Here is a 24,591-nt window from a genome sequence, read left to right as displayed (position 1 = left end):
CCAACGCCGACACCGCCCATGCCGCTAAATCGCAGGACAATAAAACAGACGCCCATCATCCATCCCATGCCATCCATCCCATAATCCTCTCTCCCTGCAACCCCCTCCCCCTCCTCTTCCCCGCTCCCCGCCAAAAGCAGAAGTCAATCACGGCTTCACAACCACACTCTTAATCTGGAACGTCGCGCCCGGCAGCTCGGCCGTCTCGGCCTGCACCGTGGCATTGATACCCATGCTCGCGAGGGCGCCTCTGATTATACCGCATGGGAACCAGAGGAACTGTTGCGTTGCGTTGTGTTAGTTTCTTGGTTTGTTTTTTGACGGGGAGGGAAGGGGAGGGGATGGAAAACGTACGGGTTGAGCGCGCAACACGGCTTGACCACCGGCTTCTGTACTCATGCGTGCGAAGGGTCGGAAGGAGTTATCTGTTAATACGTAGACGCCCTGTTGTTTTTGTGATTAGCCTCGTCATTCTATCAATCGCACAATAATGAGCAAATCCCCCCCTCCATAGCCATCCATACATCCACATCCATCTCTCCTGGAGAATTGATCCTGATCCTGATTGAAAACGTCCGGACGGACAGGACGAGAAGGGAGAAAAGGAAAGGCAGGACAAACCCTATGATTCGTCTTCAAATTATCCACATGTTTCCGAAAAACCAACATCCACACCTCCTTACACAAAAACTTAATCACATCCAGCGTATCCGTGAACCGCGGTCGATCCTTCGAGAACCTCTCCACGAGCCCCTGGCCCACGCGATACCCTAGCATGTCGAGCCGGTAGAATACTGCGTCGCGCGTTTCTTCTTCGTCGATTTCGACCTCGTGGGGAGGGTTGGGGGCGGGGTGCGAGGTGGTGGAGGATGGTGGAGGGAGAGAGGAGGGACGGGGAGAGGGAGAGGAAGAGGAAGAGGAAGAGGTGAGTCGATAGGCCATAGGTACGATCTCGATCATGAGCAGGTCCCAACATGATGCGTTTAGGAATGTGGCGCTGGGATCGGAGGAGTTGTAGGGTGGGAGGGGGGAGTCGAAGGACATGTTGATTTGTTGTGTGTGTGTGTGAGTTTTGGTGGTGGTGGTGGGGGATTGAGGAGGGGAGGGAGGTTGAGGGGAGGTGGGTAGGTGAGGTGAGGTGAAGTGAGGTCGGAGCGAGAGAGAGAGAGCTCGGTTCCGATAATTTTGAGGGGGGTTTCTCAAAACTCTTCTTTCTTAGAGTACCTAGATATAGATTATCTACCCAAAGCATTCTTTCTTTCTCGCCTTTTCATTCATTCATCACTCATATTTACTGTTTTTTATGGTTATCTAGCTGGATGATATTACAAGAAACTCCCTATAAACTAATAAAATAGATAAATAACACAAAATCATATACCTTACCTTCCCTTCCCTTCCCTTACCTCTCCTATTCCCTATCTCTCTCTCTCCCCCTACCAATACCACGCACACACGCACACGCACACGCAAATCTAAACAAATACACTCAATTCCCCTTTAAAAAAGAAAGTCGGGGAAGAGGCACAGTTTTATTCCATTTATTCCCTTCATTCCCTTCATTTCATTTCTCGTTCATGTAATCTCATCATGATCATGATGTAGGGAATGGAATAGAGGAATAGGGCAATAGAGCAATAGGTAGGTAGGTTATCTACACTACTGCGCCTTTATTTGAGTTTTTATATCTGATCTGGTCTGGTCTGGTCTGGTATGGGTGGGTAAAGATGGTAGGAGGGAGGGAGGGAGGTGTGGAATAGAAGAAAGGTAAGGGTGCGAGAGCTGGAGCTGGAGCTGATTGGTGATTCTTTTGGGTGTATGTATGTCTTTTTCCTTGTTCTTGTTCTTCTTCTTTTTCACACTCAAAATCCCCCTTCTCTTCTCATATACACAACCCGATCTAGATAGCACGCAATATATATATAAGCCTCCATTTCTTTGCTTGGGTTTGTTGTAATAGGGTTGAAGTAGATAGGATGGGATGGGGTTGGATAGGAGGATAGCTATATATATGGCTTTGTGTCCCTTTTCCTAACGCTAGAGAGAAGAAGAAGTAGGAAAAAGGGAAAGGGAAGAAGGAAAGGAGAGGGGAGGAAAACGGGGATAATCTCACATAAACATATCTCCCCCCACCTACCACAGCATCAACACCACGTCAAATTTCCTTCCTTCCTTCTCTCTTACTTTCAAGAAAGCAGTAGCAGCAGGTAGAGTAGATTCGAATAACGATGGGTATATATAAACAACATCCCCCTCCCTTCTTTCCTCCGCAAAAATCCATCAATCCATCAATCCATCAATCCATCATCATCAACTAAATACATGAACATTAAAATCCATAAATACAACACAGAATCCCATCAGCTCATTTTCCCACGCCGACATTTCCCTCTAGCTCTAAACTCCGGTTATAGATAGTAGCATGTCCTAATAAGTATAAGTATATACGAGAAAGCGATCCTCCTCCCCCCGGCCCTCAATTTCTCTCGCCAGGGAGAAAAGAGGCGTGCAGGGAGATAGATGAATCATAGGAACCCGCCCTCGCTGCCGAAAACCCCAACGCTCCCGCGCCATCCACAGCGTTTATCCCTCGGGTCCGCACGCACCGGCGGAGCCGTCTGCGGCGACTGCACCTTCTCGTCCGACTCGGCCGCGAACTCGCTACTCGGCCGACGGCTACCGTCGCGGCCCGAGCTCGACGAGGCGTTGGTCTGGACCAGGAGCAGGCTGCTGGTAGAGCTGAGACGCTTTGCGAATTCCGAGAAGCTGAGGCGTTTGACGCTGGTGCTGCTCTGGCGCTGCTGCTCTTTGGGGTCGCGGTCGGGCGCGACTAGGCTGCTGGTGCCGCTGGAGCTGGCGCGGAGTTCGCGGAGGCTGGGGATCGTGCTGACGGAGATGGAGCGCGAGGGGAGCGCGAGGGAGTTAGGCCGGCTTCGCTTGCGGTGCGTGGGCGAGCCTGTGCGGGGACGGAGATCGCTGGCCATGGATGTGGAATGGCCGTGGAAGGCGGACATGGCTTGGGGGTTGAGGAATGGGATGGGAGGGTGGCTGGGCGCGGGGGATAGGGGGCGGATGGGAGAAGGGAGGGGGGTGTTGCGGCGCGCTATGTACTCCAGTGCTCGTTGAGCAGGGGTTGGGATGGCGATGTCTGGGTCAGAGATATCTGGCTCATCCGCATCATCATCCTCGTCAGGTTCTCCGCTAGATGAGTCCTCGGATTCTTCATCCAAGTCCCAGCTGCTGTTACCAGGTCCAGCTTGCACCGAGAGGGAATTCTGTCGTTTCCGCTCGTCCGCTTCTTTCATGAGTGCCTCGAATCGAGCGATGCTGCTGATTTTCTCCTCGTCCTTGTCCAGCCGGTCTCCACCGGGTATGTACCGCAGCTGGAATGCCCTGTCTAGAATCGTCTCTCGTGGTCCTGGAGGTGTCGATCCAATGGGAGCCACAGGTGGCACCACAGAAGCTATACTGTTGCTTCCTCTCGTATGTGATGAGAGAGCAGATGATCTCCCCTGAGCTGACGTCCACCCCTCGATAAACTGCGAATCATAGCCTGACGTAGAAGCTGGGGATGGGAGATCTGACGGGAGAACCGTAGTATAATTTTGCCCGTGGACTGATGTGAATCCCATAGTAGGGTGCTGCGAGCTCGCTTGAGATGACAGATCCGACCGTCTGGATCGCAGGCTCGGAGACGGCGAGATCATTGTTGTCGGTCTCTCCTTCTGTGAGGGGTGATAGGAGCTTGTCGATTGACTCGATATCCCACGTTGGTAATCCTGTCTTGGGTTTGCTGCTCTGCTCTCTCGAGAGGAAAAGGGGTTCGTGAACACACTGCCCGATGGACTGATCGGGCTCATAGCACTCCCGATCTCATCTAGAGACTCCTGGGATTCTGCTGGTAATTGTGGTTTGATCCTCATAAGCCAATCGTAAATACTGTAGCGCTCATCAGGCACGCTCCGGAACAGGAGCGTATTCGCCCAGGGATCTTTGGACGAGAGACCACCCGTCCTACTCGACCGACGTTTTCGTTGCTTCTCCGTCGGCGTATCCGGCTTAAATTCCAACACAAGGGTCGGAGCGGTAGGACCTTGTTTTCGATGTTGGATTGCCCGAATAAAGCATAACTTGAAAGCAGACATGGGATATTGTGCAATAGGTTCCCAGACACCCTGATACGATCAACACCCATCAACCGAGCCTGACGAATGAAACCTACCTTCGCTTTATATATTGACATGTACAGTTCCTCTGATTGTCCAGACCGTGTCCCCTCGCCGAGATTCGGTTTTGAGGTGGTCACTTCGAGTCCCTTTCTCGACGACCCAGTCCGTGACGTCTCGGGATTGGAGGGGTCATTCGGCGTTTTCAATTGGGAGCCGGCCCCAAGGACGACATATCGTGGCTACAGGCCTGTTAGATATCTGCAATCGACAGATTTGGAATTCTGTCTGGACACAAACCTTCCACACGGCTCTCCCGATAATGGTACTGCGCTCGGGCGGCACCATCAATGCCCCCTCCATGATAATCATTTTATGACAGTGTCTGCGCTCCACCGAGCCCCCGCAGTCCTTCGTCTCTGAAGCAGAGCAGACGGGATATCCGACCAATATAGTGACAGGCGCTCTGTAGAAGAGGATATGTTAAACCATGCTATCGCAGACTCCGCAGACGGTCTGCAAAGCCGTACGAGAGAGGCGCCGATGTCGAGCGCTTGATTGGCGTGGGCGCGGGCAAGGCTGTTTGCACGGGATGATGCTCGAGACGAACGACAGCGGTACTTGGTAAAAGGGAGTCGTATATCACGTTCTTGTCCTCCTCCGCGTACGTACCAGATGGCTGCAGCGTTTGCGTGAAGGTCCAGCAGAAAGGGTAGGCTGCGGTCTCCCGCTTCTCATGCGGCTCGACGAGTGGCCCCCCTATGCAAGCAGCGATAACCAACGTTTAGCGGTGGCTTGCCGGCTGCACGAGTCTGAGGAATGCGGTCTCAGATGCGGGATGGCGGCGTGGATTGGGGGAGAGGAGGGTTCGTCCACCGGAGGCCGTTTGCAAAATGCAGGATGTTGCTTGGAGTTGAGGGTTGCCGGGGACATAGACTGTATGCAACAGACATGCTATGCAGGTAAGATCCTGCAGCTTGTGAAGCCCGGGCAGCAGCGGGGCGGTCCAGGGTTCAGGACTGAGCAGGGCGAGGGGAGTGGGACGGGCGGGAAAGGATTGAATCGATTGATTGATTGATTGATTGACGCTGGAATGATACTGATAAAGGGATGCTAGAGAGATGCTTCTGCAGATGTCTGTCGGGATGTACCTTATACAAAGTCCACGTTACCTTACGTGGTATATGTACAGTATATGTCCAGTATATGCAGTACCGTATATGGGCGTATGTGTATATATATCATAATAATAATAATAATAATATATACACACACACAGGCTGCCATACGGTGGTATACGATGTCACATATAAAGTGTTCTCTGGTGGGGAGAAGCGACTAGACGTGGCGGATAGATCCGAGAGCGGATTAGCGTCCCGATTCTGCCGTATCGACGTCTCCATCCATCTGCCCCGATGCCCGAAGCGGCCTAGGGCGAAATATCTGCCTATCGATACGACGTATAGCTTCCCTGGACGAATGCTTCCGCAGCAAGTCAAATGCCTCCTGTTTGTACTACGCCCGACTGTTGTATTCTGCGACGACTAATCCTTCTTATCATGACGACTAATACCTACTCCTGCGTCCTCCCTTAACCATCTAACCCGCACTATCCAGGTCTAAAATCCAAGTCGCATCCGTCAAGAAGACAAATGTGCCGTATCAATGTAATCCTCTCTGATCCACAGACCCCTCCGCTTGATACCTGAGGCCTGGTGCAACCGAGTATTTGAAATCACCCCGACTTTTCCCCTTTTCCCCTTTTTCTTTCCCTTTTCCCTGCTCCCCTCCCCTGTCCTTTCGCCCCATCAAGATATCTATCTCACCTATCTCATGGTCTGATCGCCTGAAAATCTTCGACTTCCTGTGAGTCTGTCCTTCTGGAACTTTTCACATGAAATCCCGAGTACCAGGCTGTTCTGTACATCCCTCCGCGCAGTAGACTGAGTCGTACCCGTCGCACCGTCGCAAGGCCGCCCTGCACCGCGACAGGTACTGTACCTTACAGTAGAAAGGCTAGAAGGCGACAGTCGAAGCCCGCGTGGCGGCACAGATCATGACCGACCGAATCATCCCGTCTCCACCCGCCCGCCGGCACCGCGGCACTTGGCCAGAGGGGATTATTGTTCTGGCTTTATTGCAGATTGCAAATTGCAAATAATTGCAATGTAAAATCCCATGCTCCATGGCCCTCTTGATGACCATATGATATATCTTGATGATCATTGATTTGACATATACCCATCCATATACCCTCGCACCACCACTTTATCCGGGCACGCGCGACATGGATCGTGGACCCCTCTCTCTCTCTCTCCCTTCCCCCAGTGCCCCACGTAGAGAACTCGGGAGTCGGTGCTGTGAAAGCTGTGCTCTAGATAGTTACTAGTACCGAAGCTTCCGTCCCAAGTCTAGGAAAGTCTAAGACTTGAGAGAGACTATTGAAAACTCACGTCAGTCATCCACAGCACCAAGAGGAGAACAATGGATTCAGGGGCTGCGATCGCTGGCTTTAAGCCTTTAGTTGCAGAACGGATCGTCGAAGCGTGAAATACTTCAAGCTTGGAACCTTGGAAGTTGGGACTTGGGAGTCTTGGGACTCGTGGCCCTCCCCTATCTATCCTAGACTTCGCAGTCTTCAAGGGTTTCTGTATGTACATAATGTACATACATACCTTGCGTACAGTAGTACGCAGTAGTAGTCATGAAAAAAAGGTTGAAGACTCGGTTCTTCATCCGAATTTTTTCGAGTGCAGACCTGGTGGGTAACTCTAACTCTTGCTTCTTCTTCGCAGGTTCTCCTCTCTCTCTCTCGCCCCGAGTAGTAAGTAGTAGTAGTCTACTCCACAGCACCAAGTTAGTTGGTCAACCCACCAAGTAGTCCAAAGTTGTCGTAGTCGCGTCCACTCATTACCCAAAGTAAAATATATTGGAACCTCCTAGCCTGGGCTCTAACTGCACGCACTTTAGCAGAGGAAGCGTGTGGACGCGGCCCGCGCCTTGGTTCTCCTTCAACCGGGATACACGAGGATGAGCTCCCTTCCTCCCTCCCGCTGATCGCCATCTCTCTCGCGCACCCCCCTTGCGTTATTCCCTCCCGAATCATGAGCTAAGGCATTCATTCACTTCACTCCTCTTCTTCCTCGCACAACTCCCCCCATCGGGTCGTATCCCGACGACGCAATTCTCGGGATCCCAGGGCGCTGTTGTCGGGAGCGGCGTATACGGTTCTGTTCGTCGGGGTAGCACTGCGTGTAGGTAGGGTCGGTACACTACATCGTCCTCTCTGTCCATGATCTGGGCACGGCGAGTCCGTAAGACTCCCTCACTCTCTCCCTTCGATGCTCTATCCAGAGCTTCGCATCGTATCGTGTCGTGTCGTACCGTATCGCATCGCATCGCAGTCTTCCCTACCTAAGCACCAGTACCTCATCCAAGGACCACTCCCTCACCCATTCACTCCCTCACTCCCTCACTTCCCTCCCCTTGTCCCCAATACCCAGCCACCACTCCTCCACTCCTCCACTCTCCCCCCTCTCCCCCCTCTCCCCGCCCTCGCAGAGACAGACAGACAGACAGACATACAGTCTCACCCTCAAAAATTCTCGAAACATCCAACATGCCACCATGACCCATCACGACTCAGTCCCGAGTCAGCCACTCCGACTCGAGACATTTTCCCTCCTCACCAAACCAGCCCCTTGTTTTTCCTGCACGGAAACCAAGGCGGAATAGAAAAAGGGATGGATACGGAGGATTAAAAACAATAATGAAATGAAATGATGTCTTGCTTTCTGTCTGTCTGTTGCTAAGGTATCAGGTACCTTAAGGTGAGGTAGGCAGGAGAAACAATGCAATGCGTGTCAGCTAGGTAGGAAGGTGGTACAAGAGTATCTATTTCGGGAGAAGCGACGGGAAGACCCGTGGGGACGGAAAGTGGAAAGTGGAAAATGGAAAATGGAAAATGCTAAGCAGAAAGGAATATCAGGCAGATATCTATCTATCTGTTTACGATAGGGAGAGAGAGCGAGAGAGAGCTTTAAAGAGCTGGACGTATCTTATTCATGAATATAGTAAATATACAATATGAAAAGTAAAGCACACCCTCGTCACAAAGCCAAGCTTCTGAAGTGTTGAGCATAGAGATTGAAACTTGAAGAGATACCAAGGATAGGACAGTACATATATAGGTATGTATCTTGGGATATGATGATACTAGGAAAGAAAGACAGATACGAGTTAGATATTCATGTCTGTCTTCTACAGTAAGAACAAGATTCTGTTGTATTATCTCCGCACCTATCTCCTTGACGAAGGAATACCAATCAGCCCATTCGCAAAGAGCTATTTCTGCTCCCCCCCACACAGCTCCCATTCATCACCAATCATAACCCAACCTCTCGCTGAAATGATTAAATCGCTATACCCTGACATCTCTGCCTACTCCCGATGGCGCCGCTCGACCAGCGTGATGTTCGGGAGGCTACGGTCCATGATATAGATAGATGGTGTTGAAGCGCTGGGAGTACACAGACCAGCAGGTTGCGCTCTCGCCTACGATGGGGAACCTTGGTGGAGACGGAGAAGAAGTGAGGATCGGATGTGATGGAGACGAGGGAGGCGCGGGTCGGTGACGATGGTGTGTGGCAGTCGTCGCCGAGGGAGTAGTCAACAGGGCAACCAATGGGTATCGGATGCTGTGGATCGATCGTCTTTGTTCATGAAGAACATGGAGATCGTGTGGCTTCCAGGATTGATTGATAGTGAAGAGGTACTGATACCAATTAGCATTGCATTGCAGTGCGGTAATTGACGAGGGTATGGACATCATTGGAGACCACGATAGAATCCAGAGGATAAGGTATCTAGCAAGAATAAACTGTAGAAGGATAACAGCGTTGGTATACGATCTGAGCCAGGAGGAGCCGGCGCTGCACCAGTAGTGGAAGCCGTGAAGCAAAAGAGACCAATACCACCAGTGGCATTTCGTACGGGTGTGCCATTTTCAGAGTTTTTCAGAACAACAATGCTGGCTCCTGCTGGGTTATTATCGACGAAATAAGCAGCTCGTTGACACTGATATCTCGAACCCAGCGCAGCAGCCGAAACGAGCTGTGGGATAAGGAGATAGATAGGAGGAAGCATCTGCATCTTGGAAGAGAAAGATATTTTGACTTAGAGAGGAGTACAGTATCGTGAATAGCAAGCAACCCAATCCATCGCTATATCCATCAGTTAGAACCAATACAGACGTTGTCAACGCCGCAATGTGCGGGGAAGCAAGCTGCGAGATAGCCCATTGGTTCCTCAGATCCAGAAACTCCCACACGCTTCATCCTTGCTCTATGATACTGATCATGACGTGAGGGATACTGTCCCTGTAATGCAATTACATCGATACCATTCCCTCCCTACCTCACATCTGAAAAATCGAGGAAATCAGCGAGTAAATCAGAAGGAAACCTGGAACTGTCCAGGATCTGTTTGAGTCCTCTAGGGACCATCTCGTCCAAGTTGCGCCATCTAGCTTTCAAAACGCAAAGTTCTTGAGGAGATAGAGAAGAGTGTAGGAAGACTTGACGTTGTATTGTCGTCGCTTACATACCCCTGGGCGATCCTTGATTCCACAAACATCCCCTGCTAGTACCACAAGTACCTGACCTCGGTCCTCTCTTGGAAGTACGTACTCCATCATGAAATCCAAGAAAGAAGGTATTTGTGCGAATGGAAAGAATATGAAAATGGGATTCATAAATACCATCTCTACCAAGATACCTTCCCATAGTTGTTGAATGTGGAGTTAATGACAAAATAGAGAAGCTCCACATGATTCTGTCAAGTTCTAACACGAGGTCTCTTCGATGGTATTCTAAAGCGTGTCACTCTCAAAAGAAATCTATACTAGGGACCTTAAATTCTGGTTGCATGTGTGTGTGTTTGTTGTATTGAATTAGCTATTAATTGAACATTTTCTTGAGTTCAGCGTGTGGTGATGTACTAACTAGCTGACCAACTTCCTGTGTCAAGTAGTACACTTGACTCCTAATTGCGCAGCTTCAGACGGTCCAGAATATCCTACAAATCGAACTCTAACAGGCTGGTATAGCAGACAGCTTAGCAACTGCCCCGCAGACATCTTGACCCTCAAAACAGTAACAACCTACTCGACATCGTCCTCATTGCTCTCCTCTTCCTTGATTATAGCCTCAATTACACCCATGAGTCCTTGGTTGATGGAACGCTGGATAGCGGCCTGATATTCTTGGGTATCCTTGTCATTCTCGGATTCCTCGTTGGTATTGTCCCCTTGGTGTCCCTCGTTACCTTGCTCGTCATTGCCTTCAAAGTCCCCGTTTTCATTTCCATTACTGCCACCGGTGTTACTGTGCGCACCACCACCAGCATGTCCAGAATTGTCAGAATTGTCAGAATTGCCAGACTCGTCGGGCTTCTCGTCGGGCTTTCCATTGGACTCTTGGTTAGAATCATCATCGTTGTCCTTGAGCTCTTCAACAATCCCGCCGACGTAATCAACCACTGGCATTTGAAAGCCTGGAACCTGAGAAGCAGCTTTCTTCAGAATTCCCAAATGCTTCTTCTGCATTTGTTTGTCAGCCCTACCGACGATGCTTAGATGTTCAAGGAACTTGAAGTTGGGAAGGAGAATGCACTCGGCATCTTTAGGATCATCACCCTCGCGAATGAGATGCTTCTTGTCCTTGCTGAGCTGCCATCCCAAATAGTTCATCAACTCCAGTTTGATAGCCAGGTTCTTGACCAAAGCTCCGTCCCCGGTTACACGCAGCTTGAAGGTGGCCAAGGAGATAGTATCCATGTGTTGTTTCATGGTGAAGTTGCCTGAGAGAGTCTTGAAGTCAGCCTCTCTTGCTTCTCGATAGGACGCGAAAAGTGTTTCACCGGAAGTAGTAAGGAAGGGAAGATGGCTGTACATACCAAACAAGAGTGTGTCACGCTTGAAATCAAAGTAGATCATATCAGGCGAGGACTCTGTTCCAAAGGCCAGGGTGTAGCGGCGGAGAGCTTCGTATCGAGACTCCTTGCAGATGTGAAGCGTAACAGGAACCTTCGAGGTGGTCCAGTACTTGGACACGTCGGAATTGTAACAGAGCTCGACCTCGCGAGGCTGGTCAATGAGCGCGTAGATTTTGAACTTGATCTCAAGTGGAAAACTAGAGAAGCTCCGAAGGGGAACTGGAGTTTGAGGAAGAGACGCCATTGTAGACGGGAGGTTGATGGAATAGGCTGTTGATTTTGAAGATGGTTATGTAGTTTTGTTGACGGTCTCCCTCTCGAGTTTAATCGCGTGTGTAGAAGTTGAAGAGACCGGGGATCACTACAGGGTAGGTCGAGAACGGGATTTCTGACTTGGTAAGAGTGACCTTCAGGCCGTGACGTTTGCTCTTCTCTTTCCAAGACGAGGTGATGGTAAAGAAGAGGGCTGGGAGTGAAGTAGGGAGAGAAGAGGGTTGTGGGAGTTAGGGTTTCGAAGGTGGGAAAACGCGAGGACCAAAGAGTAAATAAAGAAGAACTCCTCTCGGACGGACCTCCACGTTGTGGAGAGGAGGCAGAGAAGAACAACGGACAAGAAGTATGGCTTGTTACTCCGGCAGGCCCTTCTGAAGACTGGTCCTTTGTCACGTTCTCCCGAGTTTCTTTCGAGTAAATTGAGGTGACTTAGTGGAAGAATGGCTTTAGCTACCAGCAGTAATACTTCGTTCAGACAAGTGAATGTCGTGTGGAGAACGGTAGCTCGTAAGCCAATTCCTACGAAGAGTAAAATATGGAAAGTTCGCCATCGAACATCCCTTTGTCGGGTTAATACACATCCAGACGAATAATCCTCGGGAAAACAACACTAGACAGCAATTTCAGTACTTCTCTGAACAGTCCTTTGCCGGGTTAATGCACTCATGGCAACAACAGGTATCACTCAGGGCAATTTCAGCACTGAGCGGTCCCCCCTATTGGGTATGTGCACTCATTGGAACAGGAGGTATCAACCCCAATCCGCAAACAGCGGTGGAAGCCACCTTAGTCGATAGACAAAGCCCCCAGACTGACGCTTTATAGTCGAATCTCAGCCCTACTATAGAACTTGGCTTACGACTATCTTCGACTCCATCGAGAGATGAAAGGGTAGAGCACTGCCATCGCTCGAGACAACGAGGCGCAGTGGCTCCATCTTCTGGATATAGACTGACAATGATGATTCTTGCTAGGTGGTGCATCCAACATCGAAAGAACGACAGGAGGAGATACATGTGCATAGAGGACTGGAGGAAACCAGCAAAGGACTACTGATTAGGCACACACATCTATGGAACTGATATTGTCATGACAGGATAGAAAGGAATGGTTAAACCCAGGAGAGACTTCAAGGACTGAAGAAAAGCGCTGGATTGCTCGAGACACTCACACGAAGGTGGTGGGATGGTACAACTGGAGGGACCCCCCAATTGTGCACTTCCACTTGCTCCACTCCTTCGATTCCAGCTGATATACCTCGGTAGGTACTTGAAGAAGTGTGACATATAGGACGATCAAACAGAGCCCCCTCTACTGGAAAAACCCTGTATTCACGATCGAACATGTACTGTACCTGCAATGATTGAGCAGGGGCATACTACCGCATTCGCCCTTAGAACAACTGTGATGCATGCAAGCAGCAAGATACAGGGCTTGGCTTGGGTTACTGAAGCTTAGAAAAGCTTCCATATCCGCTCCTTCATGATCTCTATTAGGAACGTCTCGCCTGTGGCTAGTATTGCAAGATTCCAGTTCAGACAGATATCTATAGGCCCGTTGGAGACACTTCTCAACATTTCCACGTGCCAAAATCCATTATGGTATCATTCCCTGAACGCCATCGCTAAAGTCAGATATTTTGGGCGTAATCACGATCATACGCTAAAAGAAGAGATATAGTACTGAGGCAATCATTAGCTTGATATTAACTTAGCATCCTCGACAAACTTACTGTCAAGACGGAGTCATCGACACCGTCATCGTAGTTGGAAAGATAGACGTAGAGAATCAGGGCATGCTCATCAGCAAAGCCTGCAGAAATTAGCAAAGTTCAAACAAAAGGATGAAGTTGCATACAAGCTATGACACGGCCACCAAGTCTTCCAACACTGAGCACTTTACCCCAATCCCTTCCGTCGATGCGAACCGTAGACCAAGCATCAGGACCAGCTGCCTTTAACTTGGTGCTTGGATGCTCTTCGAGACCACCGCTATCCTCAATCTGTCTGGGGTCTAGTTCGGGATTATTGAGACCAGTCCATACACTCGAAATGTTCAAGGCGTCAGTGGAGATGCTTAATTTCAAGCTTCCATACATGTTCGCAGCTAGCTCTAGCTTAGGAACATTTGCCGCATTGCTGAGTCCACTCCTTGTGCCGCCAGAACTTGTGGCCATAGCGAGCTTAGTGAACCGGTCGGAAATTGCCTTGAGCTGTATAAGGGAGGGAAGAATGATGTGTGCATCGGGATCTCGGACCCTCGGTTCGTGTATTCCCTCGACACTGGCAGCAGTCAAGACCCGGATGGGGATATCTTGAGTGATAACAGCCTCTCTATCTCTTCCCATATTGGCATCAAGCCTCTCTTCTCGAAACGCATTGTCACCAAAAGGATCATCACTGGTACCGTGCAGGAAGCCGCCGGCGCTGTTTCCGCTGCTGATAGTGTTTGTAATGATTGTAAAAGATAGGACTGGTACTCCATCCTTCTTTGTAAGACGAACAGAAGCAGATGTAGCGTTTAGTGCAGATTTCAAAGCTCGATGGAGGGGCGGAAGAGACAGTTCGAGATCAATGGTATTGTTTGGGGCTGCTGATTGAATGGTATAGTCCTCGAAAATGGAGCTAATTGATAGTGATCTTGTTACATCTTAGCATCCAGACAGCATGCAGTCCAGGCTCCAGCACTTACGCCCATACTTGAGTGCCGGTTTCTGGGATTACCGTGAAGCGCACATTATCATCGTCCAGACGCACCCAGGCGACCTTGCCCAAGGACGACAACGAAGCCGTGAGCTCTGCAGAGCCCTGTCAGCTGCATGAGCAATTAGGATACAAACAAGAATTCCATACTAGAGAAGGTTTGGATGTTCCGAACAGAGGTCTTGAACCGCATTTTGGAAATGGTAGAGTTGAACGAGCTCTGCAGCGGGGAGAGATAGGCGGCACTCGTGCTTTTCTAGGACTAGCGCCAATTGAACCGAGGCACAAGGAGCGCGTTTATGAACTCCCCTTCACCTCTACTTGAGGTAGACGACCCAGAACACTCAGCTTGACTCCAAGGTTCTGTCTCATGCCAAGTATCAATCAACTGTTCAGACTAACTTATGATTGGGACCATCATGGTATGACTAACACAAGGCAAAACCCTGACCAAGGTCCACAACAAACAACCTTCTCTGCAACTTCATCTAGGCTCCTCTGCTATGATTATCAGCTGGCCTTGCAAGCAAAATACTAGGCTATATCTTAAGAGCCTTGCCCCCCGATCTTGTTCTCACATTGAGACATCCAGATACTAGTAGAAAAGGAATCCTTGCCCAATGGGCCCGCTATCTACGGGAGATCTTGACCGACGTCGAGATCCTTCTGGACCACCGGCACTACCAGATATGTCTGCTGCGTTGCAATTGTTCAGATACCTTTAGGCAAAGGGACCTAAAGTGCTGAGGCCTCAAAACCTTCACAACTCTCCAGATGATTCTCAACAATACAGCTACCAAGGGCCTCCTTTGTAGGATGTCCTAAGATAATTGTTTCGAGTTCATCATTGGATCACAATTGTTTACAGGCCTGAGGCCTTGAGTGGAAATGAAGTCTATTCAGTTAGGTAGGTACTCTGCTTGTCTTAAGCATTTTGAAGCCAGATTGCTAATGTCCATTGCCGCCCCCAGACACACAACTCTTTTCAATAAAACGAGGGAAAAGGTCATAATGCACTCTCTGTCCATCAATTAGCTCAATCAGACGGGTAATTTGCAGTCAACGAGCAGATGAAAGCGGTTATCGTCGCAAGGTTGCCCGATTCTCTGTTGGAAAAAAGAATCATGTTTCGTTCGATGTCCATCAATTCAACGAAACAAAACCTTCACAATGATTTAGCGTTGTCACTCTCAAATAATCGACGGCCGACTTACGAGTACTAATGGCAGTACCGTCAGGTTCAGATTTTATCGGCGGAGTGGTTCGCGGTTCCATCTGGCCTCTGATTAGATCCGTTTGAGACTCCGGCTTGTTCAAAGCATCTAAGGACCTGTCTCCCCCAAGTCACGGGACGCTTGGAGTTCTTCGGTAAGCGAACGTGCGTGCCCATCGCCTGCCTGGTTACCGTATGGTGGCGGGTTAGAACGTTGAAGGACTGGACTTGGTTTGGCTGTGGCATGGCTGACTCTCGGTGTGCGAAACATGTCTCTCGGATGGCCAGTGGTTTGATCAATTCGGGACCCTGGCTCCTCGTCCAGAACGTCTCCTCGAAGCCGTGTCTCCCTGAACCCACGGGACAGCTGGGTCTCTTCAAGCCAACGAGCGTACCTATAGTCCGCCTGTGTACTGTCATGCGCTGGATTATCAGGGAGAGGTGAGCCCTCGTATGGCGGTGGACGGCTCCCACTGCCATGGCTTGGCATGGATGGGCGAATTTGTTCCGAGGCCAGCCGGTTGGGAAAGCTCTGATTGCCGCTTTGGCTGGTCATGAAGTTTTGAGCGCCCCCTTCGTCCAAGTTACTATGATCAGAATGTCTTGGGGATTTCTCGGCTAGGTGTCCCTGCGTGGTTGCTGATGTGTGTTCGGGAACCGGCAACCTCATGATGGGTGGAGGATAGCGAAATATATGAGAGCGATGGACCGGAACTGGCGGAACATACCCTCGTGGCATATGCCTTGGTCTTATATGTCCTGGTACCATATATCCTGGTGGCATATGCCCTGGTGGCATATATCCTGGTGGCATATATCCTGGTGGCATATGTCCTGGTGGCATATATCCTGGTGGCATATGCCTTGGTCTTATATGTCCTGGTACCATGTATCCTGATGGCATACGTTTTGGTGGCATACGTCCTGGTGGCATATGTCCTGGTGGCATATGTCCTGGTGGCATATGTCCTGGTGGCATACCTCCTGGTGGCATATGTCCTGGTGGCATACGTCCTGGTGGCATATGTCCTGGTGGCATATGTCCTGGTGGCATACCTCCTGGTGGCATATGTCCTGGTGGCATACCTCCTGGTGGCATATGTCCTGGTGGTATATGTCCTGGTGGCATATGTCCTGGTGGTATATGTCCTGGTGGCATATGTCCTGGTGGCACAGGGCCATATGGCGGATATATGTGCATGAAAAACGGTGGCATATATCCGAGTGGCATACACCCTCGTGGTATACGCCCTGGTGATAGAGGGCCGAGTGGCTGGTGTGCATGTATCAGATATGGTGGCATATGGCCTGTCAGCTTATGGGCTGGAGGAGACATGGGGCCAAGCGGCCGGTCGGTGTGCATTGGTGCGCTCTGGCGCTCTCGAGCGACTGCATCCTGGCTATAGCTGTTGGCATTATCAGCTTGTGTGCAATGGATACTATCACTGTCCCGTGTGAGCATTGGATTGCTGCCACGGCCATGGCTATTATCTCTATCAGCATAGTGACAGCGATTCGCTTCTCTAGTTTTGTCCTGCAAGTCAGAAGCCTGACGTGGCTCTTCAGCATCTCGCTGTAGGCATCTGCTCCCTCTAATAGAGAATTCACTGTGAGTCAGTGTCTCTTCAATGTTTCGCTGCTGATTTGTCCTACCCCTGACGGGGGTAAGATGTATTAGTGGCTCCTCAGAATTATATCTCTGGTGTCTCCCTCGTGGGGTAGGAGTGTCCCAATGATGCCTAGCTCTTCTGGCAGTATGAGCAGTCTGACGGATCACTGGTTTGGTAGAGACTATCTGTTGATCTCTTCTTTGTCTTGCGGGTGTGTCAAGATGAACTAGTTGCCCTCCCGTGTCTAGTCGCTGGTTTGTGCCTCTTCTGGTGGATGCATCGCCATGGGTATACGGTAGTTGCCGCTGGTTTTGTGCTCCTTGTTCTGTCTTGTCTCTTTCCTGTGTCAAATTTCTGTGGCTTTGCCTCTCTCTAGACCCTTGAACTGTCCTCGCGGCAAGTTGCTCATCAGATAAAGTACCGAGGTAAGATGTCCCGGTGACATCTGACTTGTTTGATGTCGAATAGACAGAAATCAGAGAACTAATAGTAGCAAACTGTGACGGGACTTGCGAGTAGGTACCGGATTCTAGTGTGATCGTTGGGAATGCCGCTAGGTCTATGGTTGTTGATCGGAAGTTGTCGAAAACCTTGTTATCTTTGTCTCCCTTGTCATCTTCGTCCCCCTTGTTACTTGAGCTATGCTGGTATCGATCACGGACTGCTTTCACGTTCAATAGAGCTTGGTCAATTAGAGCACTTTGATTAATAAACGGATGGTCGCCCGTGAACTCGTCAACTGGGTCCTAATCCAAAGTTAGTCAAATACAAAGAGATCAAGGTATCTTTAGCAGCTACTTGCATTAGGACCAAAACAGAGACTTGTCCCGTTATCGAATGTCAGTAGTGCCTGAGAATCTGTAGGACCGATGCGAGCATATGTCTATACACGGTTGGCCGTTAGTATGTCTGTCATAGATTGTCCAAGGGGCAGGATCCTGAACATACCTGTGCACGGCCTTCACTTGGGGTAGGAGGCCGTCCGGGGACCTTGAGACCCCATGATTTAACATCCATGGGTGCCATATCTGGGTATTGTCAGAAAGTCCAAATATGAGAGCGGGTAGGACGTTGTGCGGTTTACAGGGAGGAAGAGGACGGCGCGCTCAATATGTTCAGTGAATAGATCGTGTGGTATAGGCAAGATCTGGAAGAGAGCAGAGTCCTCCCGTTATCCTGCTTGAGGGTAGGACAACTAAGCAAAATGTAAGGCATGCGCTAGCGCGATAACCTAGTACAATGAATAGTACATGAATTAGGAAACAAGATGCTGTGGATTTGTGGACTGAGGGAAGAGATTAAAGGAAAGGAAGATCTCCCAAGTGTGAATGATTATGATGATTTGAAGGAGGTCGCGATAGAGAGTAGAGGATAAGATGGACGCGCCGCTGTCTATCAACAGAACGCGACTCGGCCCCTATCACCGTGCCATGAAGAATGGATGAGAATAAGACCTACTTAGTGCTCCCTCTTACTCTGGAGAGGTGATAGAGAGCTAAACTTGTCTGAGTTGCAATGTTATTGCTTGTTGCTGCTTGTTGCTGCTTTTGTTGCTGTTGGGCAGAATGTTGTGGTAGTAGACAATAAGAAACTAGGGAAGTTTTCATACTCTCAGCTAATTCAGAGAGTTCCCCCCAAAGGCCAAAATCTCGCTTGAGGTGTGCTCTTGTTTCGCCAGCCGCCGGCAAAGTCCGAGCCTGATTGCAATGGTTTCTATGGTATCTAGAAGTCTAGATATCCAGAGAAGCCTCTTCAAAAGTCTCTTCTGCTTTTACTAATGGTCCCCCTTCTTCCCTCTCTTTAGTGCTACTTTATGTATGTTTCAATATTATGGTGGCAGTGACTTCTAAAGGGGCAAACTTATTATGCCTAGTAAGGAGAAAAGAAAGTACTTCTGCCTCTCGAATCGAGTGGAGGGATTCATATCATCGCATAGTCCTTGCTATGATCAATTGTGTTCTGATATTAGAATGCATCTTGGAATGCCTAGTAGTTCTGAACTCCCAGTGTGGCTGTGGACCAAGATTGTGTATAGGCTTGTTTATTCTAGAGTGTCAGTAACAGCGCAGGTACGCACACGTTAGTGCTCGCGCAAAGAGCAGAGCAGAGCAGAGCACACGTCTGCTAATACTCTGTATTCTAGGTGGTCTCGGGATTAGGCTCTGACAAGACGCTGACAAGGACGAACATCTACTATACTAATAAGGATACAGCTGACAGGGACTCACCGCTACTAATTGTCTATGATTTGAGTGCTTCCTTGTGGCCTTCAGTTGTTTTCTATGGTTTTTTTTTTTTTTTTTTCCCCCAGTTCTTTCCAGCGGAGTTGTGCCTGGTTGCCCATACCGATTTAATGCCGGCCAGGGAGCTGTGATAGAACTTGAGAGCCAAGACTACTGCACTCCATACTACAGCCTAGTGAGCCCTGCATGGTCTTAGAGATAGGTATCAGGTTGGATATAAGATGTATTGCCAGTTGAATTAGAATTTAGAAAGTTCTAAAGTACGTGAGATTGGCAACAAGAGATGCAAAGTAAACTAAATAATGCATAATGTCCTAGCCCGGCTCGACAATATTAAACTTTTCAAAAAAGTTTGTTAGACAGATATTCAAACATTTAGAAAGTCTTAATTTCTTGGAAGAACCAGGTGTTGACAAGGCATGCAGCCTAAGGCACCCTTCAGACATCCCTCGTGCATCCGTCAAATCCATCCTCAAAGGGACTAGGCAGACAGCCTTAGGCATTAATATTATGCGTCACGTGATCATAAGACCCGTGGAACCTTCCTCTAATCCCTATGCGGTTACCTTAGAACCCGTGACAAAAGAGGCACGTGATAAAGGCTAGTGGCTTGGTACTTGCAACAGATTTTATTTGATTATCTTTTCATATTTCTGCTCAATGCATCTCATGACGGCATAGAGACAGTAAACAAGTTCCATGAGGTTACTCTATACTGCCAAGTCAATCCATCCAGAAGCGGTCCAACCCTCCCAATCCCTTCTTGAAAAGACAGAGTATGAGGCTACACCGGAGTGTTATTATCGTCTTGGGTTTCCATCCCCTGGAGGTGTGTTATTTGGTTGCTACAGGAGATCCTCATAGTTCGAACAGTCTTACCTCGACAAGTGCGACATCGCCGGGCCATTGCTCCAGAGCTTCGATTCTTTCCTGTTGCTGCTCCACCATTTTCTGGAGCTCTTGGATCTGCTTCTCGAGTTCCGTGACCCTGTCCTCTGTCGAGCTTCCTGTCACGACCTTATCGATTGCACGGAACTGAAAGTAGCAAGATTAGCTTAAGGGTCAAAGGGCGAATATATAAGTGGTGTCAGGTGAAAGGAACCTCAATCTGACCATTGTAACTGCCTCTATGGTTCCCGTTGCTAGTTTCTGGTCAAGATGAAGCTATTGTGGTGCGGGTAATTGAGATCTGAGTGAGTTGTAGATGGACAGAGGGGAGTCCATTGCACTTATATGATTTTGATCTCCGCACATGCGCTGTTCCAATTAAGAATCAGGATTTGAATAGGTCGCACGAAAGCTGTAAAAGATATCAAAGCTTGGAATCTGTATCAAAGACCGAATTGAGAACGCGGGGTAGAAGACCAATCAGTGAATACTCAGCCTCTCGCTCAACTCCCAGCTGTAGTGAGACACATTCTCCGTACTTCAACTATCCTAAGAAACACAGCCTATACACGCAACTTATCGAACGAACGTAGCTAGTTCTACAGGGATCGATATTCCCGCGTTCAATAGTCTTTCTTGTTGAACATGTAGTCACATCCTGATGGATATTCAGACTCTCGGGCACCGGGCATTTGGAGGATATCGCGCCTGCCCCTGTTAATAGACTCTCCTTTTTTGAGTATATAAAGTAGTTAGTTACCCTTCTTTTCTTTTTGATCAAGTCACTATAAAATCTCTTTTCCCCGCGGGAGCCGCTCTTGTAACTTCAATTCCCGGCAGAGATTCGAAATATCGGACAAATAGACCCTACTAATAACAGCAACGCGTACCTCAAACACTCGGCGCAATCTTTTAGCCATGATTTGAGCTGAAAACTGCATGTCCGTACCTACACTCGACAGGTCGCCTGCACAAGTGACCGATCAATTACGAGATGGCAAAAGACGGTGTGTATGAGTCTCCCCAATCTGGATCTCAGTGCATGAAAGATGGTCGAAATATATGCATCGTGGTACTTGTACTTCACTTGATATTGTCACAGAGTGAAGCATAAGAGCGGAATTCTTGTATTGGATTGGGAGAGTCTCAATATTGCATAGATTCAACATTGCATAGAGTCGGTATGTTCTGTCAGATACCAAGAATCCAAGATGCTACTTCGCTGATCTGTTTCATACAGTCTACATCTTCAAGAAGCTGAATGTTTTGACTTAAGCAAGGAGTATGTATAGTCAAATCTGATACGCTGGTACGGGGCTGTATGCTCAAAATCTGTACAATGTGCATTTATTGGCCATACAATGGCAACGAGTGGTTGCACGATTGCAGTGGATGCAGCAACTACGGTGAGCTCATTCTTTGATTATGGAAAGATAGCTGAGTGATGAAATAGACCTTCAATCCTGCTCCCCCGTCAATATATCGCTTCCGAGTATAACATTCTCACCCACAGATTTCTTCCAACTGCTTCCTCACCTTCAGCACTTCCATCTACTCTTCACATAGACTTCGGACTTCCAAATATATCATGGCCGCAGCACCCCGCGAAGGCCAGGCATGGTTCCTAAAATCCAGTCTCAAGAGCCCAGGCTACGATGGCTCGAAGTCGGATGACTTTTACTCGTGGATGCTGCTCGAGGTCGTCTACAACAACAGCGAGGACGAAGCTTCGAATGGGCCGCCTCCGCTTCATTATCCAAACCATCCACGTACTGGGCAGCAGGTGTTCCAGGGTGGCTCGCTGCCTGTTCTTTTTAGCCACTATGAGTTCACGTCTTATAGCCGCTATGAGTTCATGTCTGTCATGTAAGTCAAGGCTTTAGGAGCAGATTCCTCCTTTCCGTCAATGCTGGAGTTACCTAAAACAGAGCACCCCCTTGCATTACTCCGAATAGAAATGTCTCTTCTACTCAGATTTACTTTTATAACCTCCGTGTTTGTCAGTTTGATAAATTGACTTCATATTCTAATTTTAAATCTACTTCTAGGTACGGCCCCAGCGCAGAAGATATCAAACGCACGTATCGTATCAAGAGCAATATCATTCGTAGCCAGCTACATCGCCAGACGGGCAACCCCAGTGTTTGCTACATCGCAGTGCCTTTGCCAAAGCCAGAAGAACGCTTCATGTGGATTGATTTAACATATCCCGTCAGAGCTTTCATGATACCCAGTGCCCACACGGCTCATCCCCAATACACGGGACATGCAATCTTCTCACGTCTCGATGTTCGCGGCCGCAAGGGCTTGCCAGCAGCATATAGACTCAAGGGCCAATATCAGAAGGAGATCGATGAATTGAAAAATAAAATCAAGAAGTGGGACAGCTACAGACCCCATAACTTCCGGTGGGTAAGGCAGCATAATATGTTGGTGGCTAAGCACAACAAGGTGTGGGACCGCATGAAGGAGGCTGGCCCCGAGGGCGAGGCAGAGTCGGAGCCTGGGCTCAAGCCTGATTACCGCAAGCCTGATGGGAAGGTGCCAAGTCAAGTGTATGCCCGGGTCCCCTTTGACAAATCGCTTACTTATGAGCCATATGGCTGGGGATTGTTGCCAGACTGGACTGTGCGAATTGATGTGCTTGAACTGGGACATCAGCTCCTGATACCATGGAGTCGGCGCACGGAAGAGTACCGCAACATATATGCATGTTTTGCCTTGTTTGATAGGCGGGCTGTGCATGGGTCACCAGCCATCGCGGACTTTGATATGGCCCAGGCTATTGATCTCGCCCAAGCGCAGTCAGCCGAGCAAGGGGTCAAGTTGAAATACGAGGCAGACGAGCCGGATGAGAAGTTCATAACAGATCTGCTTGTCGGCTTTGTTGCGGTGGGGCTTGGTCTTATTCCTGCTGTTGGACCTTTGGTGGCGTTTGGCTGGAGTATTATGTATGAGGTAATGACAGATACGGACAAATTCATAAAGGCAGCAGGGGTTGGTGGTAAGGCACCTGCTCTGACGCAGGCTTTGGTGGATTCCCGGGAGACATTCAAACCGATGATGAAAGCTGCAGGCAAGAGCCTGTTCAAGCTGCACCAGGAACAGGGCGACAAGCGGCCCATCCGCATCGATGCCGGCGAAGGAAATGAACAGGAAAACTCTCAACAGCAGTCAGAGACTGACAAGAATGGGGATGGGAACCCTGCTGAGGGCAGCGAAGTTGGTAATGAGAAGGTCGACTTAGACAGCGAGACAGTTGGTCAAAAAGATGACTCGGGCCCGTTCCGGTTTATCATCCCTGCTGGAGAAGTGGAGGTGGTTGATGGCAAGGCCAAGTAGAAGTATATTGTGCTGCGGTGCGGGCTCTTGGGTGCGGCATTCCTTTTATATTTATCCAAAATTCAGTAAATTCATCTTACCTATATAATCGGTTTCCTGTGTGAAACTCACCTTTTCACTTCTAAAGCATCTTCTTCGCTCTCGAATCTCTATAGATCTCGTTCTAGTCTGTACAAACAGCTGTTCCAAAACCCGCTAGTCTGCTCAATAGTCCTTCTTGAAGACATCTGTTATAAAAGTCGAGAAGTACTTCTTCCTCTGGTTAACGAGCAAAGCGTCGAGAACTCTAGGCCCTATAAGATTTGTCATAGAAGAATCAAGACCTGGAAGAATTTGAAAAGATTGTGTAGTTTAGGAGATAGATAACTCTGAGCATCGGGTGCCGAGCGATCTTGTTCCTAGCATGCAGCTGATATAATCATCAATTCTTTCAAGCCCAACTACAGACTTATTGGCAGTTCCTGACGATCTTTTGCGATATCTGTGCACATAGGATAGAAGGCGTAGGTGTCTTGTCATGTGCCCCTCGCTTAATCATGTATATAGTAGACTTGACACAAAATGATCAAAAGGGAATTAAACCTCACATGTTTCAAAATTAATAAACGCTTAGACCCTTAGATCTCTTGAGAACTTAATAAGACTACTATAGTGTCCATATAACAAGCCTTCATGTAGCTTGCTTCTCTAAAGCTAAGCGTATAATAGAGTAACAGTTGACAAGATTCTTGAAGCTAATTAAACAAGTAAATTATTAGTAACTTAGTAAGATAAGGTAAGAGAAGAAAAGTAAATAGACTAGACCCTTAAAGACAGACTACTCTTGTAGGCATATGTGCTTATTGTTGCTTTGATCAGATTCCTGTGGTGAGTATGCCGCCCCTGGCTAGGCAGATTAACTCTTCCCTTTTGGATTTTGCTAAAAAGATGAAACTGACCTAGACGCCTTACAGGAATGAAGCGTTCGAACCGAACCCAAGCTTCAGCCGTCTTTCACTTAGCAAATGGAATCAAAGATGCAATAGATGAGATCCCAGACAATAACCGTATCTGGGGGAAAACCTAGGATGGGCTTGTACTTGATGTGGAGGCTTTGAGTTTTTGAAAGCTGGGGTCCTATGTCTATCCCTGGAACAGAATGCCTGTGATCAGGACGGTGAT

At 48.8% G+C, this 24,591-nt stretch overlaps 8 protein-coding genes across 8 annotated transcripts; 1 reads left to right on the top strand and 7 right to left on the bottom strand.

The window, feature by feature from the left end:
- Nucleotides 1–147: 147 nt before the first annotated feature.
- On the bottom strand, nucleotides 148–1,044 carry M430DRAFT_53104 (hypothetical protein; the record flags this gene model as incomplete). The annotated part of the gene is made up of 3 exons (XM_024868350.1): nucleotides 148–279; nucleotides 355–444; nucleotides 622–1,044. 3 exons carry the CDS (start codon nucleotides 1,042–1,044, stop codon nucleotides 148–150), a joined length of 645 nt encoding a protein of 214 aa, XP_024717720.1.
- Nucleotides 1,045–2,525: 1,481 nt separating this feature from the next.
- On the bottom strand, nucleotides 2,526–4,538 carry M430DRAFT_30460 (hypothetical protein; the record flags this gene model as incomplete). The annotated part of the gene is made up of 3 exons (XM_024865950.1): nucleotides 2,526–4,175; nucleotides 4,223–4,408; nucleotides 4,467–4,538. 3 exons carry the CDS (start codon nucleotides 4,536–4,538, stop codon nucleotides 2,526–2,528), a joined length of 1,908 nt encoding a protein of 635 aa, XP_024717719.1.
- A 1,421-nt stretch (nucleotides 4,539–5,959) lies between these two features.
- M430DRAFT_270580 (hypothetical protein) lies at nucleotides 5,960–7,802 on the bottom strand (the record flags this gene model as incomplete). Its single annotated transcript, XM_024865512.1, has 6 exons — nucleotides 5,960–6,577; nucleotides 6,620–6,788; nucleotides 6,842–6,977; nucleotides 7,041–7,121; nucleotides 7,316–7,580; nucleotides 7,752–7,802. 6 exons carry the CDS (start codon nucleotides 7,800–7,802, stop codon nucleotides 6,389–6,391), a joined length of 891 nt encoding a protein of 296 aa, XP_024717718.1. The 3' UTR covers nucleotides 5,960–6,388.
- Nucleotides 7,803–8,993: 1,191 nt separating this feature from the next.
- On the bottom strand, nucleotides 8,994–9,317 carry M430DRAFT_21897 (hypothetical protein; the record flags this gene model as incomplete). Its single annotated transcript, XM_024864591.1, has 1 exon — nucleotides 8,994–9,317. The coding sequence occupies one exon, from the start codon at nucleotides 9,315–9,317 to the stop codon at nucleotides 8,994–8,996; it is 324 nt and encodes a 107-aa protein (XP_024717717.1).
- An 843-nt stretch (nucleotides 9,318–10,160) lies between these two features.
- M430DRAFT_175723 (hypothetical protein) lies at nucleotides 10,161–11,158 on the bottom strand. The gene is made up of 2 exons (XM_024863704.1): nucleotides 11,121–11,158; nucleotides 10,161–11,024 (listed from the first exon to the last, which is right to left on the bottom strand). Exon 2 carries the CDS (start codon nucleotides 11,011–11,013, stop codon nucleotides 10,327–10,329), a length of 687 nt encoding a protein of 228 aa, XP_024717716.1. The 5' UTR covers nucleotides 11,014–11,024; nucleotides 11,121–11,158; the 3' UTR covers nucleotides 10,161–10,326.
- A 1,929-nt stretch (nucleotides 11,159–13,087) lies between these two features.
- Nucleotides 13,088–14,327, bottom strand: M430DRAFT_53100 (hypothetical protein; the record flags this gene model as incomplete). Its single annotated transcript, XM_024868349.1, has 5 exons — nucleotides 13,088–13,114; nucleotides 13,165–13,244; nucleotides 13,290–14,071; nucleotides 14,124–14,229; nucleotides 14,285–14,327. The coding sequence occupies 5 exons, from the start codon at nucleotides 14,325–14,327 to the stop codon at nucleotides 13,088–13,090; spliced, it is 1,038 nt and encodes a 345-aa protein (XP_024717715.1).
- A 5,616-nt stretch (nucleotides 14,328–19,943) lies between these two features.
- Nucleotides 19,944–21,008, bottom strand: M430DRAFT_44695 (hypothetical protein; the record flags this gene model as incomplete). The annotated part of the gene is made up of 3 exons (XM_024867715.1): nucleotides 19,944–20,023; nucleotides 20,080–20,235; nucleotides 20,979–21,008. The coding sequence occupies 3 exons, from the start codon at nucleotides 21,006–21,008 to the stop codon at nucleotides 19,985–19,987; spliced, it is 225 nt and encodes a 74-aa protein (XP_024717714.1). The 3' UTR covers nucleotides 19,944–19,984.
- A 668-nt stretch (nucleotides 21,009–21,676) lies between these two features.
- On the top strand, nucleotides 21,677–23,430 carry M430DRAFT_30454 (hypothetical protein; the record flags this gene model as incomplete). Its single annotated transcript, XM_024865949.1, has 2 exons — nucleotides 21,677–21,954; nucleotides 22,137–23,430. 2 exons carry the CDS (start codon nucleotides 21,677–21,679, stop codon nucleotides 23,428–23,430), a joined length of 1,572 nt encoding a protein of 523 aa, XP_024717713.1.
- Nucleotides 23,431–24,591: the final 1,161 nt, after the last annotated feature.

Source organism: Amorphotheca resinae, assembly GCF_003019875.1.
Source record: "Amorphotheca resinae ATCC 22711 unplaced genomic scaffold M430scaffold_11, whole genome shotgun sequence".
Classification (NCBI taxonomy): domain Eukaryota; kingdom Fungi; phylum Ascomycota; class Leotiomycetes; order Helotiales; family Amorphothecaceae; genus Amorphotheca; species Amorphotheca resinae.
Note: the sequence above shows the minus strand (reverse complement) of the source record. Positions and strands in the feature narration are given on the sequence as shown.